At 40.6% G+C, this 20,000-nt stretch overlaps 1 protein-coding gene across 3 annotated transcripts in view; it reads right to left on the reverse strand.

Annotated features, from left to right (window-relative positions):
* Positions 1 to 20,000, reverse strand: part of abca5 (ATP-binding cassette, sub-family A (ABC1), member 5) — a 69,711-nt gene that overhangs the window by 1,254 nt on the left and 48,457 nt on the right. For 2 of the 3 annotated variants that reach the window (XM_061926796.2, XM_061926795.1), the window contains exons 25-35: positions 17,636 to 17,773; positions 17,505 to 17,573; positions 17,346 to 17,437; positions 12,721 to 12,844; positions 12,540 to 12,657; positions 12,185 to 12,479; positions 8,496 to 8,571; positions 6,518 to 6,612; positions 6,330 to 6,449; positions 6,125 to 6,268; positions 2,514 to 2,593 (exon numbers count right to left, since the gene is read on the reverse strand). In XM_061926796.2, the coding sequence (XP_061782780.1) occupies positions 2,514 to 2,593; positions 6,125 to 6,268; positions 6,330 to 6,449; positions 6,518 to 6,612; positions 8,496 to 8,571; positions 12,185 to 12,479; positions 12,540 to 12,657; positions 12,721 to 12,844; positions 17,346 to 17,437; positions 17,505 to 17,573; positions 17,636 to 17,773 (1,351 nt within the window). The remainder of the gene's footprint in view (positions 1 to 2,513; positions 2,594 to 6,124; positions 6,269 to 6,329; positions 6,450 to 6,517; positions 6,613 to 8,495; positions 8,572 to 12,184; positions 12,480 to 12,539; positions 12,658 to 12,720; positions 12,845 to 17,345; positions 17,438 to 17,504; positions 17,574 to 17,635; positions 17,774 to 20,000) is intronic. The other variant, XM_061926797.1, reaches the window with a different exon arrangement.

Here is a 20,000-nt window from a genome sequence, read left to right on the forward strand (position 1 = left end):
CTGGGACACGCGGGCCAAATTTGGCCCACTGTGTCATTTTGTTTGGCCCGCCAAAGAGTGGCTAGCAAATGTAGTCAGTAGATTTGACAGCAAACACCTGCCAGCTCAGGGTTTTATCAATAGTACCGGTTTTCCATTTACAGTAATGCACTGTTAAAACAGGGAACGTAGATTTTACGGTAAAAAAGGTAGCAGCTCAGTCCCCAGAACATAATAAATTAAAGCTGCAAGCAGCATTGGTCGGGCCCGCATATTTGGCATATTTGGCCCAATACTTTTGTCCAGTTTTATTCCTAAGTGTCCCAATACTTTTGTCCAGTATTCGTCGTAAGTGTCCCAATACTTTTGTCCAGTTTTATTCCTAAGTGTCCCAATACTTTTGTCCAGTATTCGTCGTAAGTGTCCCAATACTTTTGTCCAGTTTTATTCCTAAGTGTCCCAATACTTTTGTCCAGTGGTAATCCGAAGTGTCCCAATACTTATGTCAAGTTGTAGTCAAGTGTCCCAATACTTTTGTCAAGTTTTAGTCCCAAGTGGCCCAATACTTTTGTCAAGTTGTAGTCCTAAGTGTCCCAATACTTTTGTCCAGTTTTAGTCCGACAAACACGCTCAGAGGAGATAGTTTTTGAAGGAAGGTGACCGGTTTTTACAAAAAAATTTGTTTTGAAGGGGGAATAGCAAACTTCCTGTTGATTTTTGCTGGGGGTTGTCAATCTATGAAATGTAGGTCTAAGTGAGACCTACATAGAGGTTTTTGTTTCATGTCTCTCCGACCTTCCCAGTGGGAGTTACAGGCAGTTTTGTCATTTTTTTTCTTCCGAGGAGCAGGTTTTTTTTGCGTTTTATTAAAAAATTGCAGTAGAGCGCAATTTTGAGATTTGGGGTTAGGTTTTTTTTTTAGATCGCAATGTTTGCCAGTCCTGATGTGTGCGTTCAGTTTGGTGAGTTTTGAAGCATGTTAAGGGGGTCAAAATACAGCTCAAAGAGGCAAAAGTTACTGTTTTTAGTACTTTTTTATCTTGAAGGGGGAATTGCCAACTTCCTGTTGATTTTAGCCCGAGAATATACTATTATGAAATCTAGGTCTAAGTCACACCTACATAAAGGTTTTTGTTTCATGTCTCTCCGACTTTCCTATCCTAGTGGGAGTTACAGGCAGTCTAGTTCTTTTTTTCGTAGGGGGCGCTAGAGCGCAATTTTGAGTTTTGAGGTTTGGTTTTTTGATAAAAAGTTTTGCCGTATATTACTGATGTGTGTGTAAAATTTGGTGAGTTTTGAAGTATGTTAAGGGGGTCAAATTACAGCGCAAAGTTGCGGAAGAATAATAATAATAATAAAGAATAAAACCTTACAAATTCAATAGGTCCTTATGTCCCATTGCATAAGGACTCCCTTTGGGAGTCCTTATACAATGGGCCATGCGGGCCCTAATTAAAGCTGCAAGCAGGGATGGACGGGACCGACTTTGAGGGCTCATAAAATCCAAACCGGAGCAGTAATTAAAACTAACTTTTAATCAGAAGGGTTCAATCTCTCTCCTGTGCTAATTTGAAGCAGACACGACAAACACGCTCAGATGAGATGTTTGAAAAAAGGTGACTGTTTTTACACAACTTTTGTTTTGAAGGGGGAATTGCAAACTTCCTGTTGATTTTTGCTGGGGGTTGTCAGTGTATGAAATATAGGTCTAAGTGAGACCTACATTAGAGGTTTCTGTTTCATGTATCTACGACATTCCTACTGGGAGTTACAGGCAGTTTTGTCTGTGCTTTCTTCCTAGGGGGCGCTAGAGCGCAATTTTGAGTTTTGGGAATTGTTTTTTTGATTAGATCGCAATTTTCGCCAGTCCTGATGTGTGTGTCCAATTTGGTGAGTTTTGAAGCATGTTAAGGGGGTCAAATTACAGCTCAAAGAGGCGGCGGTATAATAATAAAACGCTAGAAATACAATAGGGTCCTCTGTCCTCTGCTGGAGCCCATCTCAGGTGCATTCGGGCGGACGGCGGGGTGCACCCTGGACAAGTCGCCACCTCATAACAGAGCCAACACAGATAGACAGACAACATTCACACTCACATTCACACACTAGGGACCATTTAGTGTTGCCAATCAACCTATCTCCAGGTGCATGTCTTTGGAGGTGGGAGGGGCCTATCCCCAGGTGCATGTCTATGGAGGTGGGAGGGGCCTATCCCCAGGTGCATGTCTTTGGAGGTGGGAGGGGCCTATCCCCAGGTGCATGTCTTTGGAGGTGGGAGGAAGCCGGAGTAGAACCCACGCAGTCACGGGGAGAACATGCAAACTCCACACAGAAAGATCCCGAGCCCAGGATTGAACTCAGGACCTTCGTATTGTGACCAACACACCATAAATTGCACATCACTGCCATCTAATGTCTGGGACTTGCAACTGCAACTTCCTGTCATACTTGCTTACAAATGAGACTCAAATGTGAGAACAAAGCAAGATATAATCAGATTATTTGTGTGTGTGTGTGTGTGTGTTTTGACTCACCGCGCTCCAGCTCATAGAAGGACGTGGCCAGGGACTTGACGTCCACCATGGGGACTTTGTACACCAGGGTTGTAGCGAAGCTGGCAGACAAAGTGTGACAACATTGGTTAATGTTCAGTGACGTTGTTATGGGGGCCACATTTCCAGGAAGCTAAGGACCGGGGGGGCCAGACTTCTGCCTTCAGCCAGATCCGGCCCGCCGCATCAATTTATTTGGCCCTGGAAAGTCTGGTAAAAATATGTCAATAAAGTACTTTTCTGACTAAATGTATTCGTTCTTTCCATTTTGACAGAAAAAAATAAATGAACATTCAAACCAGTTTTTGTTCAAATCGAAATAAATACTTTTATCTGCTCGACTAATGACTTTAAAGCAACTTATTTACGGTAAAATTGTGACATTTTTAACTGTGATTTTTACCACATTTTACTGTAAATGGAAATGTTTTTGATGATAAAATTCTGGCAACTGAGCTGCAAATGTTTTACTGTAGAAACTGTGATACAGTTTTGCCTTTTACAGTAACACCATCAAATCTACAGTCGTTTTTACAGTAAAAAAAACAGATCTGTTGCCAGAATTTTACTGTAAAAAAAGTAGTTTTATATTTATAGTAAAGAAGAAATAGTACATATTACAGTATAAACTCTGGCAACTGAGCTGCCATTTTACCGTAAAAAGCAACGGTAACATTTTCCCATTTACAGCGTCTTCAATTTGATGTCATGAGTTCAACACACTTAATCAGATCAATGACCCTTGAAAGTACTTCAAAATGATAGCACAGCATTTACTTATATGACACAATCCGAAGTGAATTATATTTATATGGCGTTTTTTCTCTAGTGACTCAAAGCGCTTTACATAGTGAAACCCACTAAGTTCCATTTAAAGCAGTGTGGGTGGCACTGGGAGCAGGTGGGTAAAGTGTCTTGCCCAAGGACACAACGGCAGTGAATAGGATGGCGGAAGCGGGGATCGAACCTGCAACCCTCAAGTTGCTGGCACGGCCGCTCTAGCAACCGAGCTATACCGCCCCAAACAACCTTCCCTAGTCATGGTGCAACAATAAAATGCAACTAACCGAGGTGAACACACATGGTCACACAACACCACTCAACTTTGTGGACATTATAAAAAACATCCAAACATTTAAATCCATTAGAGTGCATGATGGGAAAAATGTAAAACACTCTCGGCACATTTGAGCCACTTGATATTTCTGATTGATGACAAAACTTTAAGGAGGTCGTCACGGAAGTAAACAATGTAGGAGTCCAACTTTCACATACTCTTAATATACAATTATATATCCATTATATTAATTATACATCAATTATATTAGTTATGTATCCATTAGATTAATATTAATATTTCACATAATCTTAATATCCACTTATATTAATTTTATATCCATCATATTAATTAAGTTAATATTAAGCTTTCAAATACTCTTAATATCCATCCATTTCCTACCACTTGTCCCTTTTGGGTTCGCGGGGGGTGCTGGAGCCTATCTCAGCTGCATTCGGGCGGTAGGCAGGATTACACCCTGGACAAGTCACCACCTCATCACAGTACTCTTAATATCCAATTATATTAAATATATATCCATTATATATCAATTATGTTTAAGGCTGAAACGACGCGTCGACTTGGTCGACGTCATCGGTTACGTAAATACGTCGACGCCGTTTTTGTGCGTCGGCGCGTCGTATATTTACGTCACACTACTGTCATGGCGGAGCGCAAAGCAGACGATGCGAGCGAGGGGGAAAAAGCACGCCAAAAGTCGTCAAAAGTGTGGGAGTATTTCAATAAACGGCCTAATAATGTTGTATGCACACTGTGTCGAGCGGAAATGGCCTATCATAGCAGCACAACGGCTATGAAGGAACATTTGAAAAGAAAACCGACAGCGCTCTTGCCATCACCATCAACTAGTCAATCGTCCGCGTGCGTATACGTTGTCATCATTACACAAAAACATGAATGTGTCATTTGTATCTGCGTTGTGAATTCATAAACTAAAGCACCGTTTCGCTCTGAGAGGCGCGTTTGGCGTGCCTGTTCAGTGTTTACAAAGACTCGCTCCTCTTTAACGCTGTGGAGAGGCGGGGCCGGCGAGCGAGCGGCGAGGTGGGGCGCGCCGGGAGCGACGCCGCAATCGTGCCCAGGTGCGCGATCCGCGCACCTGGGCACGATCATCCAATCTCCTCTCGCTGAAGAAAAGGGGAGCAGCAGAGAGAGAGGGAAGAGAGACTGGAAGGAGCCAGAGTGAAGCTGACGTGGAGCGAGAGAGGAGGAGAGACAGAGCGAGGAAGAGGAGCCGAAAAGCGAGGAAAGAAAGAGAAAAGAGTTGGAAGAGAAAAGACTTTGTGTAAAATTAAAAAATTGTAAACCTGGCAAAGATGTCTGGCATTCAGTCTGTCGGTCCTGAAAGAACCCCACGGCACAAAGACGTGTCACAAACGCTAACGTTAATTAGTTGTGCAAATACCTTTTACAACATTAACAGTTACATATACTATGTACAAACCAACAATTAACTTTCACTTTAATCATACTATCATTGTTGTGTTATTAAGCAAAATAAGCAATACTTTTACTTTTGTTGAAATGTTTACACTGTACACTTTTTTTGTATTGCATGTTTAGCTTTATTTTTGCACATTTTAGCAAATAAGCAATACTTTTACTTTTGTTGAAATGTTTGAAATGTTTCCGTTTTGTACTTTTTTGTATTGGATGTTTATCTTTATTTTTGCACATTTTAAAGCAAAATAAGCAATACTTTTAATTTTGAAATGCTTATACTATTGCAGAATATTAAGATTTGCACTGGATGTTTACTTTTATATTTGCACATTAAAAAGCAAATAGGCTACTTTTAATTTTGTTAAATGTTAAAAGTTTTAAATGTTTACATTGTTACAGAATATTTTGTCATGTTGTTGTCAATGTTGACTGAGTGGCCATACTTTTTTTTTTGTAAATAAAAGCCATGCCTTTTGAAAAAACTGGCCTACATTTATTTTTTCCTCTTCATTTTAAATTAAAAAAATAATCGGTAAAAGGAAAAATAATCTATAGATTAATCGAAAAAAAATAATCTATAGATTAACCGATTAATCGAAAAAATAATCTATAGATTAATCGATAGAAAAATAATCGTTAGCTGCAGCCCTAATTATGTTCATATTAAACTTTGCATGTTTACTTGGACCACTTGTGACTTACTCTTTAGTCGTGTCCTTTACAACATGCTAGGCTCTCGGCAGCTACACAACAGCTAAGCACACAGTAGACATGGGCAAAAATCATTGAACAATATTGGTCAGACAAAGTATCAAAAGCGTATTGGAAATTACCCAGTAACAAACGTGTCTGCATCCTTCAATCTCATGAAAAATTGTGAGTGCAACACATAAACAATGACCACTCCACTTTAACTTAAAGACAGCATAAGTAAATAATAAGTAGGTTAGTGTTTGACTCACTTCACTTGATCAAACCTTTCCTACTGAATGATACAAGCATGTAGGATTCTTCCTGATATCAAATCGGGTCCATGTCTATACCAAGTATGGGTATGGTATCACAATCTCACCTCTCCTGCCGGGCGGCATGGGGGAAGATTCGGAGTATCTGCTCGTGCAACAGCGCCCCCTGCTGGAGCTCTTCCCTGAGTTTGACCTCCAGACTGTATCCTCGCCCGTACTTGGCCTTCAGGTGCTGGATGGAGCCGATGCACCTGAGGCGGGAGAGAGGAGATGAGGAGGGTCTGTGTGAGGGCCAGAAGACCGGGGCCACACCTCAGCTGTCCCGACACCATGATGGCCACGCGGTCGCACACGGCCTCCGCCTCCTCCATGTAGTGCGTGGTCAGCACGGCGCCGCGCTGCCGGTTCCTGAAGGCGGCCCGCACGGCCCTCCTGCACACACAGCACAGGTTTACGTGGGACCTTGAAGTCTGACAGTGCGCCGGCACACGGAGCCTCACCACACGCGCTGCTTGGACTTGGGGTCCATCCCCGATGACGGCTCGTCCAGCAAGACCACCTGAGGGTTCCCCATCATACTCAGCGCAAAGCACAGCTGAGCAAGACCACGGAGAGCAGAGCGTGTGAGCACGTGTTGTCAGGGTGCACATGTTCGAGACCAGGGGTGTCCAAAGTGCATACTTTTTAAACTGGCATTGCTACAGATATAATAATGAATCAAAATCAATGTTATGAATTATTGACACCTTTTAAGGCTTAGTGGCCACATGCGTGGACAGCACCTTTTAGCTCTTATTTCCAAAATTGTGTACACTACTGAATTGGGGTCTTATGGTTGCTTATGTGGACACTAGAGATGCGCGGATAGGCAATTATTTCATCCGCAACCGCATCAGAAAGTCGTCAACCATCCGCCATCCACCCGATCTAACATTTGATCAGAACCGCACCCGCCCGTTGTTATATATCTAATATAGACGATGCAAGGCATTAGTGAGGTTATAAAGCTTTTGCCTGTTAAAGAAAGGAGACTGATCCAATGCAGCACAGACATTCGCGTGCCACGCTGTCACGGCCCAGACGCACACCAGTGCGCAAATATATGGGAGCCGCGCTGAGCGCACCTCCAAGCGCGTCTCGCGACGGCCGGGTATGGGCCCGACGCTCCAGCGCCATCCATTTTCAGGGCTAGTTGATTCGGCAGGTGGGTTGTTACACACTCCTTAGCGGGTTCCGACTTCCATGGCCACCGTCCTGCTGTCTATATCAACCAGGGTGAGCCCCACCCCTTTCGTGAGCGCACTGCGCGCGGAGTGACCCCTGTTACGCGCCCCCGGCAACAGGGGTGGCGGGCAGGTAAGCTGCGCGGGCGGAGCGCGTGGAGTGACCCCTGTTACGAGCCCCCGGCCACGGGGGTGGCGGGCAGGTAAGCTCCTTACTTGCTGCGCGTGACGCCGGCCGCGGCGAAGGCGGACGAGGCGGGGTGTCGGTGCGGTGGGCGCGGTGGTGACCCTGGAAGTGCGTCGGGCCCTTCTCGCGGATCGCCTCAGCTACGGCTCCCGGTGGGGCCCTCTCGGGGGAAGGGGCCTCGGTCCCGGACCCCGGCGAGGCGTCCCTTCTCCGCTCCGTAAAAGTGTCCATCTCTTTTTCTTTTTTTTCTTCTGTTGTGGCATATGCTGCAGGTGCCTGCTCGTTTTTCGTATGTGGGTAACAACATTTAACTATGTATATATATTTACCAATTGGTTTAACTGCCACCCGCCTGAATCTATTTAAAATCAAATTTTTTTTTATTTCAACCACCCGACCCGACCCGCGGATAAAATCTAATTTTTTTAAATTTCATCCGCCCGATCCGCGGATAATCCGCGGACTCCGCAGTTGTGCCCGCAAACCGCGCATCTCTAGTGGACACTTATACTGCCATCTGGTGGTGTCAGAAGAGTATAACATACAATGGAATTTGGGAAAAACAGTGTAAAAATAAGAATTAGCATGTCACTAAACATGAAGTACACGTGTGTGTACTTATGGACTAAGTACATCATATCAAAAGATGATTCTTAGTTTTTATTCTAATTAGGGTCCAATAAGTCCAAATAGCAAAGAGAAATAAAAAAAAAAGCATGTAAAAAAAACAGCTTGGGCCTGAAGAGGTTAAGGCTACAATCACTTCACATCAAATATTACACATTTTGCATATTTTGTGTTTGCCATGAAAATAGTTTTTTTTAAAGTTTTTAACAAAAAAAGCATAAAATAAAAAAAATAAACTTTATATCAACAGATCTGAAGTTGATCTAGAGATTTAAGCATTGAAGAAATAATAATATATTACTTATTTGCAATTTTTGATGACTGAGACGCTTCCTTGTGGAAAAAAAAAAGAGAAAAATATCAAAATAGCCCCTGCATGCTTTGATTTTTCAGTGTGGCCCTCAGTGGACACCCCCGTTCTAGAATGTTGCTGCTTCTTACTTTTCTTTTCAGTCCTCCTGACAAACTCTTGCTTTGTTTGTGCACGTGCTCCTGCATCTCCATCGCACTCAGCACACTGAAGACAAGGAAGAAGAAGAAGTCACACACGTGTTAGCAGACATATGACTCGCATCAGAGATATGGATCGCAACAGAGATATGGATCGCATCAGACATATGGATCCATCACAGAGATATGATCCCATCATACAAATGTCAAGTAGATAAGTGTACGTACCTTTGTGGCTTGTGCAGCCCTTTGAGACACTTGTGATTTAGGGCTACAGAAATAAACATTGATTGATTGATTGAAGTACCAAAACATTGCTCCTAGTGTTGTGGCAACATGAATATTCTAGTAATCTCTAATTATGGGGTGTGTAAATGCCTTTATTTTTCCATTTCTGAATAAGGCTGTAACATAACCCAATGTGGAAAAGGGGCAGTGATGTGAATACACGTTACACCACTACAATCACAACAATAAACATGTTTTTTTTACTGTATTTTTCTACAATTTTGCCCATTGAAAATAAATGCATGGGCCAAGTTTTTACAATCTACATATTTCAACCGTTTTTGAGCGGTCCACCTTCAAAACTCTTTTCTTAGTTGGAACAAAAAAACGCTCTTATTTTTTTTCCTACAAATTCCCCTTTCCCGAAATTTCAGGAATTCCGAAATACTCATTCTCAATTTCTTTCTTTCTTTCTTTAGTTTATTTGGAACATGAACACACTTACATCATAATACATCACACAATTTCATATCATTTCATTTTACATCATGCCCGAAAAGGAGTAGGAAGAAGAAAAGCTTACGGTATTTAATCCTACCCCTTTCCCACTTCAAGCATTTACAAATATATAGAATCATTTACTGACCTTTTTATAAATAAAATAACATCTATGAATTAGTATACAACAGTTTTGTAATATGTAATTAATTAATTAATTCAGTCATTATTAACATACTGAGATGAAGAATATCTTATTTTCAATAAGGTTGAAAGTATTTCTCATAATTCTTCTTTTTTGTACTCTGTAAGCACTATTATTTTGAACAACCTCTTAAACTGGATCATATCAGTACAATTTTTAACTTCTTTACTTAATCCATTCCATCATTTAATTCCACATACTGATATGCTAAAGGTTTTAAGTGTTTTACGTGCATATAAATGTTTTAAATTATTTTTTCCTATAAGGTTATATTTCTCCTCTTTAGTTGAGAAGAATTGTTGTACATTCTTTGGTAGCAGGTTATAGTTTGCTTTGTACATCATTTTAGCTGTTTGCAATTTTACCAAATCACCAAACTTTAATATTTCTGACTTAATAAATAAAGGGTTTGTGTGTTCTCTATATCCAACATTATGTATTATTCTAACTGATCTTTTTTGTAACACGGTTAGCGAATGTAGCGCACATTTGTAGTTATTTCCCCATATTTCTGCACAATAACTCAGATATGGTAACACTAGCGAGCAGTAGAGAATATGTAGTGATTTTTGGCCCAGGACATATTTTGCTTTATTCATTATTGAAATGTTTTTTGCTACCTTATGTTGTATGTTTTGTATATGAGATTTCCAGTTCATTTGATCATCTATTAATACTCCCAAAAATCTAGTTTCTTTTACCCTTTCTATGTCTACTTCGTCTATTTGTATTTGTGTATGATGCTCTTTTCTACTATTACCAAATAGCATTATTTTAGTTTTACTGAGATTCAAAGATAGTCTGTTTTTGTCAAACCATCTTTTTAATTTGTTCATTTCTTCTGTTATTATTTGTATTATCTTCTGTGTGCTCTCTCCTGAACAGAAAGCAGTTGTGTCGTCCGCAAATAAAACCAACTTTAAGTCCTTCGTAACCTTACAAATGTCGTTTATATAAAGATTGAACAATCTTGGTCCCAGTATTGACCCCTGGGGTACACCACAGGATATATCTAGCTGTGTTGACATATTTTCACCCATCTTTACATATTGCTTCCTGTTGGTTAAATAACTTCTTACCCAATTCAATACCAAACCTCTGATGCCATATCGTTCTAATTTTCGTATTAAAATATCATGATTAATTGTGTCAAATGCTTTTGTTTTTTTGTAAATTTAAACTTACTACGTCAACATTCTTCAACCGATTCCAGAAATTCCAACACCAAGCCATCCATATCATCTAGGACAATTGTACTTGTATCAATGTTTTCAAAAATTCACGGTATTCCCGAAATTCCCAGAAAATTCCCATTCAAATAGTAGGATGTATTCATAGTTTTACATTACTCAAAATTCTCACAATTTGGCGCCGTTTTTAAACCGGATTTCGACTTATCAACCGTCCACCCTTAAAACTCTTCCAATATATCGAATGCAAAATATGTTTTCCCTTTTCTCAAAATTCAGTGTTCCTGGAATTTCCTGGATTTTTTTACCCATTGACAATGAATGGACCATTCGGAGCTCGGTTGGTAGAGTGGCCGTGTCAGGGTTCCAGGTTCGATCCCCGCTTCCGCCATCCTAGTCACTGCCATTGTGTTCTTGGGCAAGACACTTTACCCACCTGCTCCCAGTGCCACCCACACTGCTTTAAATCCCATCATCATAAACACGCAAACAGTTAAAACAGTTGACACTTTTAAATACCTGGGCATAACCTTGGACAATAAACTCACCTTTGATCAACACACCACGGACATTCAAAAAAGAAGTCAACAAAGACTGTCAGCCATCCGGAAACTTAAAGGACTATACGTTGCACCTCATCTCCTGTTATTACTTTACCAAAGCATTGTTCAACCCATCCTTCTGTACTGTTCCACATGTTTTTTCACCATGCTTTCTGTAACCAACCGGACCAAACTCACACGCATTACAAACATAGCAGCTAAAATCATCGGCCTACCCACACCCAACATTTCAGACATAAACCACAGGTCCATCACCCGACTGGCAAAAACAATAGTCCAGGATATCACTCACCCACTACACCAATACATCATCCCACTACCATCAGGGCGCAGGTACAGAACAATCAAATTCCGGAGGGCCCGCCTCAGGAAAAGCCTGATCCCTGCAGCTATAGCCGCCCTTAGCCTGTAAATGTGTGTTAGTCATGTATGATGTCTTTTTGTTATTTTTTTTGTGTGATGTGTAATGTCTAGGGTTTAAATGTACGGCAGTGATAATTAATTTCCCCAAGGGGACCAATAAATCTAATCTAATCTAATCTAAATGTAACTTAGATATTGGCTTTCACTATGTAAAAGCGCTTTGAGTCACTAGAGAAACGCGCTATATAAATATAATTCAATTCAATACTTTCTGGATGCACTGTATGGACATGAGTTTTTTTATTTATTTAAAAAATATATTTTTTAAATAAAATTAAAAAAAGGTCAATATGGGGTATAGTGTGTAAAATTTGGAGGACAAAATGAATGTATTCCAATTTGGAATAAGGCTGTAACATAACAAAACGTGGAACAAGTGAAGTGCTGCCAATACGTTGTGGATGCACTGTATGTACATGAAATGTTTGAGTTTTTTTATCTTTAATAAATTAGCAAAAATTCCAAAAAAAAAAAAGAAAAAGTTTTCCATTGTCATGGTGGGGTATTGTGTGTAGAATTTTGAGTGCATTTCTTCCATTTAGCGAACAAGGCTGTGACATAAGAACATGCTACCGTTTGATGATGGCGGGCACGTCCTGTCCTCTCAGGCCCTTGATGGCGGCGTAGATCTCCAGGTGTTCCTGCACAGTGATCCTGGGCCACAGAGGGTTGGCCTGAGGACAGTAGCCCAGGTGCGAGTCCGTGGCCTCATCTGTCATCAGCACCTGTGGGAGCGTCCATGAACACTGTCCAGGTCTCAAAAAAGCAGCACCTACCTGTCCTGCGCTGGGCTCCAGGTCCCCGGCCAGCATGTGCATGATGGTGCTCTTCCCTGAGCCGTTGGGCCCCAACAGTCCAAGAACCTCGCCTGCAGGAGGAGATGCGGGAGGTGAGGACTGCTCTCGGCCGAGGACACGGCAGCAGGTACCTTTACGGACGCAGAAGGAGACCTTCCTTGTGGCCACCCTTGTATTCTTGTTGAGGGCCACATCTTCTCTGCGACTCTTGTACTTCTTCCTCAGGTTGCTCACAACCACCAGCGGCTTCTGCAAGGCATCAACCAGAGTATGAGGGCGCCAACATGGCTGCCGCTCTCGTGTGACACGCACCTCCTCACAGGACTGGCAGCTGAGCGCCTCCTTCACTCGGGCGTTCTCCATCTCAACATCCTCGTCCTCCTTCAGCCCCTCCTCCGGGTTGCGCTCCACTTTGGTCCCGGTCTTGGATGAGATCCTGAAACACAATGGCAAAGATGTCGGACACCCGTCAATATCGGCCCAAAAAAAGACGCCATGGCCAAAACCGATAATTGCCTTCAGATGCCGATCACAAAATCACATCCCCTCTGGCTGATACTTGAGTCATTTTAGGTGCATTGGCTGATATACACAGTGGGGAGCCGCTCCAATGTGTTCATTATCTTCTATTTGCGGCAAACAAAGACTCTTTCTTACAAACATTCCAACAGAGCATCCAGAAAGTATTCACATTTTGTTATGTTACAGCTGTAATCCAAAATGGAATAAATTCATTTTTGCCCCCAAAATTCTATACACGATAACCCATCATGACAATGTAAACTTCTTTTTAAAGAAATCTTTGCAAATGTATAAATAAAAACTAATAAATCACACGTACATAACTATACACAGCCTTTGCTATGAAGCATGAGGACTTCTAAGAATACATTTGCAAACATTTCTAAAAAAAAAAAAAAAACCTTTCACAGGTTGTGAAAAAAAATTATATACCGGTACATATTGTCGGAGGCAGATATTTACATATATCCGAATTTAAGTTGTACTTCGTCCGTTTCTTTGTCATATTTGAAAACAGCTCGTCTTTTCCACTTCTTCTCTTGATGCTCTGTCAGCAAGCAAACTCTTGTGTGTTAACCTTGAGTTCTTTGGAATGTATTATGGCTAGGGAGACGTTGTGCTTTTGTTATGGCTAGGGAGGTGGAAGGGAAGAGAGGTTTTTGGCGTTGGGAGGGGAGACCATTTTGGGTGTGCGGGATAGAAGGTTCTAGGGTTAGACTGGTCTCAATCTAAAATGTATATTGTCAAAGCTTTGAGAATATATACAACAAAATACCTATTCTGTCTCTGGTGGTTTTTCAACTCAGCTTTAAGTGTCGGAAAGAACTTGGGAGCAAATTGTGACTTGAATTCCCTGGGAGGAACAACTGCTCCAAAACGCAACAATATATATTTTGAATCTATTTGATTTTTTTTAATCGATTAAGAATCGTTACAAATAGTAATCAGGATTAATTCGAAAATAGATTTTTTTTCTCTAGTATATATTATATCTGCTGATAGTTTTGTTGTAAAGAAAAAAAGATTGATAAAAGAGACTAACATACCTGCCAACTTTTGAAATCAGAAAAACCTAGTAGCCAGGGTCCAGGGGCCGCAGGCCCCGGTAGGTCCAGGACAAAGTCCTGGTGGGGGGTTCAGGCTTCGCCCCCCGACGCAAAATGATTATTAGCATTCAGACAGGTTAAAATGTTGCTAAAACCATCACTTTTCTATCAGTCACAGTGACTTTTCAAAACAAAAATATTACAGCAAAAATCATATGGGTTGATTGACATGTTTATTCTGTAAGCTAACTTCAATAGCTTGAAATTATTTTGACAGTTAATGCCAGTTATCCTGTGAACCTTTCACAAGACTTCAATTTGTTAATTGAAAGTATAAACACTTTTTACAGTAAACAAATGGTAAAACAGTACTAAACAATTCCATAAAAAAAAAATTGGTGTCATTATTAACTTTCTGTCCAAGCTTGTATAATCTACTGCCTTGTTCAATTGTAAAAAATATTCTGTGCCTAAAATTCACATTTCTATCACAATTATCATACTGTAAACATGGTAAGCTAACTTCATTAAAATTAATAGTCCTGTCAATAGCATGGAATTACAATTCAAATGTAGTTTTTTTGTAAGCCTTTCAAAAGAATTCAAAATATGAAAAATGAATGAAAATTAATTGAAGCCATCAGACACTTGAAAAGTGGCACATCACATCTCTAATGTAATCATTTGAACTTTTCAACAGAAATAGCACTGCAAAAATATTAAGGACATACTTCTGTATTTTGGTAGTTATGCTGTCAACATTTAACAAGATTTCTTCAACTTGGACTTGAAAGCATAAATAGTATAAACACTTTTAACAGTATAACAGTACTAAACAATTCCAATAGATAACATTGGTGTCATTACCTTTTTGTGGCTAAAATCCAAATTTAGCAACGGCATTAGACTTGTGTTTTTTTGTCCCAACGTGGTCTTTTACATCGCTAATTCCTCCGTGTCCGATCGAAAAATCTTGTCTGCACAAGGTGCAATTCGCGTAGTTTTCACCCTTTTTGGAACGGATAATTATTCCCGGATAGGCTTTTGAATATTCTTCACGGAATGACTGCAGTTTTCTTTTCGGTTTAAGACTCGTTTGCGATTTTTCTCCGGCTGATTCCATGATCGTTCGCTCGTTTGGAAACAATGGCAACTGGTGCCTCGTGCTTGGCAGCGGTGCTATAAATAGCCTCGCGCATGGCATTCGGAATGGCACGATAGGAAGTTACGGGAAGCAGTGTCGATTGTCATTGTTGTTATGCGATTTCGTGAATAAAACTTAAAAAAAAAAAAAAAAATTTAATTAATGAAAAACCGTATTTTTTATCACTGCAACCGTAACCCGGAATAGGTGGATGAAAACCGTACTAATTACGGGAAAACCGGAGTAGTTGGCAGGTATGCATTTGCAAACATTTCTAAAAAAAAAAAAAAAGTCGGATTGCATCTGCTGATGTAGTTGTGAAAAAAAATTATATACATACAGGTAAAAGCCAGTAAATTAGAATATTTTGAAAAACTTGATTTATTTCAGTAATTGCATTCAAAAGGTGTAACTTGTACATTATATTTATTCATTGCACACAGACTGATGCATTCAAATGTTTATTTCATTTAATTTTGATGATTTGAAGTGGCAACAAATGAAAATCCAAAATTCCGTGTGTCACAAAATTAGAATATTACTTAAGGCTAATACAAAAAAGGGATTTTTAGAAATGTTGGCCAACTGAAAAGTATGAAAATGAAAAATATGAGCATGTACAATACTCAATACTTGGTTGGAGCTCCTTTTGCCTCAATTACTGCGTTAATGCGGCGTGGCATGGAGTCGATGAGTTTCTGGCACTGCTCAGGTGTTATGAGAGCCCAGGTTGCTCTGATAGTGGCCTTCAACTCTTCTGCGTTTTTGGGTCTGGCATTCTGCATCTTCCTTTTCACAATACCCCACAGATTTTCTATGGGGCTAAGGTCAGGGGAGTTGGCGGGCCAATTTAGAACAGAAATACCATGGTCCGTAAACCAGGCACGGGTAGATTTTGCGCTGTGTGCAGGCGCCAAGTCCTGTTGGAACTTGAAATCTCCATCTCCATAGAGCAGGTCAGCAGCAGGAAGCATGAAGTGCTCTAAAACTTGCTGGTAGACGGCTGCGTTGACCCTGGATCTCAGGAAACAGAGTGGACCGACACCAGCAGATGACATGGCACCCCAAACCATCACTGATGGTGGAAACTTTACACTAGACTTCAGGCAACGTGGATCCTGTGCCTCTCATGTCTTCCTCCAGACTCTGGGACCTCGATTTCCAAAGGAAATGCAAAATTTGCTTTCGTCAGAAAACATGACTTTGGACCACTCAGCAGCAGTCCAGCTGGTGTCGGTCCACTCTGTTTCCTGAGATCCAGGGTCAACGCAGCCGTCTACCAGCAAGTTTTAGAGCACTTCATGCTTCCTGCTGCTGACCTGCTCTATGGAGATGGAGATTTCAAGTTCCAACAGGACTTGGCGCCTGCACACAGCGCAAAATCTACCCGTGCCTGGTTTACGGACCATGGTATTTCTGTTCTAAATTGGCCCGCCAACTCCCCTGAGAAAATCTGTGGGGTATTGTGAAAAGGAAGATGCAGAATGCCAGACCCAAAAACGCAGAAGAGTTGAAGGCCACTATCAGAGCAACCTTGGCTCTCATAACACCTGAGCAGTGCCAGAAACTCATCGACTCCATGCCACGCCGCATTAACGCAGTAATTGAGGCAAAAGGAGCTCCAACCAAGTATTGAGTATTGTACATGCTCATATTTTTCATTTTCATACTTTTCAGTTGGCCAACATTTCTAAAAATCCCTTTTTTGTATTAGCCTTAAGTAATATTCTAATTTTGTGACACACGGAATTTTGGATTTTCATTTGTTGCCACTTCAAATCATCAAAATTAAATGAAATAAACATTTGAATGCATCAGTCTGTGTGCAATGAATAAATATAATGTACAAGTTACACCTTTTGAATGCAATTACTGAAATAAATCAAGTTTTTCAAAATATTCTAATTTACTGGCTTTTACCTGTATATATTTTGAATCTATTTGATTTTTTTTAATCGATTAAGAATCGTTACAAATAGTAATCAGGATTAATTCGAAAATAGATTTTTTTTCTCTAGTATATATTATATCTGCTGATGTAGTTTTGTTGTAAAGAAAAAAAGAAGATTGATTAAAAAGAGACTAATATACCCATTATCGGCCCCAATAGTAGCTGGATCTGTAGCATGAATGACAAGTGATTGGTATCGGCTGATCAAACTCTGCCTTGTGATCCGGCCGACTGTGTCAGACACAGGGAGGTGTTGCACCTGCATGTTCATCACCTGCAGAAGTGGTCCTTCCTTACGGTCCTGCCCCCGTGACGCACCTCCAGCCAGCGCAGCGCCAGCATCAGCAGGACACACTGCAGGTAGGGCTGGTGAGGAAAGACACTTGACTTCCTGTACGAGCGCCACCTGCCTCACGTTCTCGTGTGGACTTACTGCCAAGACCGCAATGAGCCGGTTGTTCCACAGGAAGTTGTCCTCGTAGAAAGACGGCAGGAAGGTGGCCTGCACGGAGACATGGATGTGTCGGAATCAAAACAAACAAGGGGGCGTGGCCGACGGGGTACCTTGGCGATGCAGTTGAGGCAGCCCATGAGCGGGTAGAGCGGGTTGATGACGCACAAGGCGATGTGCAGCGCTCTCGTGACGGCGGGGTTGTCGCTCACCAGCGGCAGGTTTACCAGCGAGGCCGACACCACACACACCTGAGGACCAGGACACATTGGAATTGCACTTCATAGGAAGAACTGAAATTAAATGAGGATGTTCAAGTGAAAATAAATAATATACAGGACATTCCCGACTACTTTTTCCCTACACTTTGAACCCTCCGGCTTATAAGACGGTGCGCCTAATTTATGGATTTTTGTTCCCGCTAAATACCATCATTTTTTGTATTAAAAAGTTTTCATTAAAGCCACGCAGATGACTGAAAATGTAACATGAATATTTGAATACATTTTACAATATAACTAAAACTATTCTCACTTACTAAACCGTCTAGGTTTTACAAAATAAACAATTTTCACTTACTAAACCATCTGTTTATAAGTTTTACAATATAACTAAAACTATTCTCACTTAATAAACCGTCTATGATTTACAATATAACTAAAACAATTCTCACTTACTAAACCATCTGTTTATAAGTTTTACAATATAACTAAATGAATTCAAACTTAATAAACCGTCTGTAAGTTTTACAATATAACTAAAACTATTCTCACTTACTAAACCGTATAGGTTTTACAATGTAACAAACAATTCTCACTTACTAAACCATCTGTTTATAGGTTTTACAATATAACTAAATGAATTCAAACTTAATAAACCGTCTGTAAGTTTTACAATATAACTAAAACTATTCTCACTTATTAAACCGTCTAGGATTTACAATATAACAAACAATTCTCACTTACTAAACCATCTGTTTATAAGTTTTACAATATAACTAAATGAATTAAAACTTAATAAACCGTCTGTAAGTTTTACAATATAACTAAAACTATTCGCACTTACAAAACCGTCGGTAGGAGTGTTTTCATGCATATTTGTACGTGCTATCGTAATGTAATCAAGCTAGCGTCAATAGTAGGACTGTAAATCCTTGGGCACCACACAATTCAATTTGATTCGGTTCTTGGGAGTAACAATTCATTTCAGAATTGATTCTCGATTCCAAATCAATACTTGATAATAACATTGGGTGCCAGTTCTATGATAAACTCCATTCCTCCATAAAATAGATAAACAGCTCTGATACATTTGTATATTACTTAAAAGAAAACTGGTTTTGTTTAATAACATTCTAATGAAGTCAAATACAAATAAGGCAACAGGGGAAGTATCCAACACTTCTCTTTTCTAAAGTCAATCTGTACAGCAGATATAGATCATATACATCTACAGGGGAAGTTGGGAGAGTGGAAGAGTGGCCATGCCAGCAATCTGAGGGTTCCTGGTTCAATCCCCACCTTCTACCATCCTGGTCACGTCCGTTGTGTCCTTGAGCAAGACACTTCACCCTTGCTCCTGATGACCCTGATGGGTCCTGGTTAGCGCCTTGCATGGCAGCTCCCGCCATCAGTGTGTGAATGGGTGAATGTGGAAATAGTGTCAAAGAGCTTTTCCGGCGATTATTACTTTGATTAATCGATTAATAATCGGATAAAACAGAAAAACTACAAACCCCGTTTCCATATGAGTTGGGAAATTGTGTTAGATGTAAATATAAACGGAATACAATGATTTGCAAATCATTTTCAACCCATATTCAGTTGAATATGCTACAAAGACAACATATTTGATGTTCAAACTCATAAACTTAATTTTTTTTGCAAATAATAATTAACTTAGAATTTCATGGCTGCAACACATGCCAAAGTAGTTGGGAAAGGGCATGTTCACCACTGTGTTACATGGCCTTTCCTTTTAACAACACTCAGTAAATGTTTGGGAACTGAGGAGACACATTTTTGAAGCTTCTCAGGTGGAATTCTTTCCCATTCTTGCTTGATGTACAGCTTAAGTTGTTCAACAGTCCGGGGGTCTCCGTTGTGCTATTTTAGGCTTCACATTTTCAATGGGAGACAGGTCTGGACTACAGGCAGGCCAGTCTAGTACCCGCACTCTTTTACTATGAAGCCACGTTGATGTAACACGTGGCTTGGCATTGTCTTGCTGAAATAAGCAGGGGCGTCCATGGTAACGTTGCTTGGATGGCAACATATGTTGCTCCAAAAGCTGTATGTACCTTTCAGCATTAATGGCGCCTTCACAGATGTGTAAGTTACCCATGTCTTGGGCACTAATACACCTCCATACCATCACACATGCTGGCTCTTACACTTTGCGCCTATAACAATCCGGATGGTTATTTTCCTCTTTGGTCTGGAGGACACCACGTCCAGTTTCCAAAAACAATTTGAAAAG

Source organism: Nerophis lumbriciformis, linkage group LG32 (genome assembly GCF_033978685.3).
Source record: "Nerophis lumbriciformis linkage group LG32, RoL_Nlum_v2.1, whole genome shotgun sequence".
Classification (NCBI taxonomy): domain Eukaryota; kingdom Metazoa; phylum Chordata; class Actinopteri; order Syngnathiformes; family Syngnathidae; genus Nerophis; species Nerophis lumbriciformis.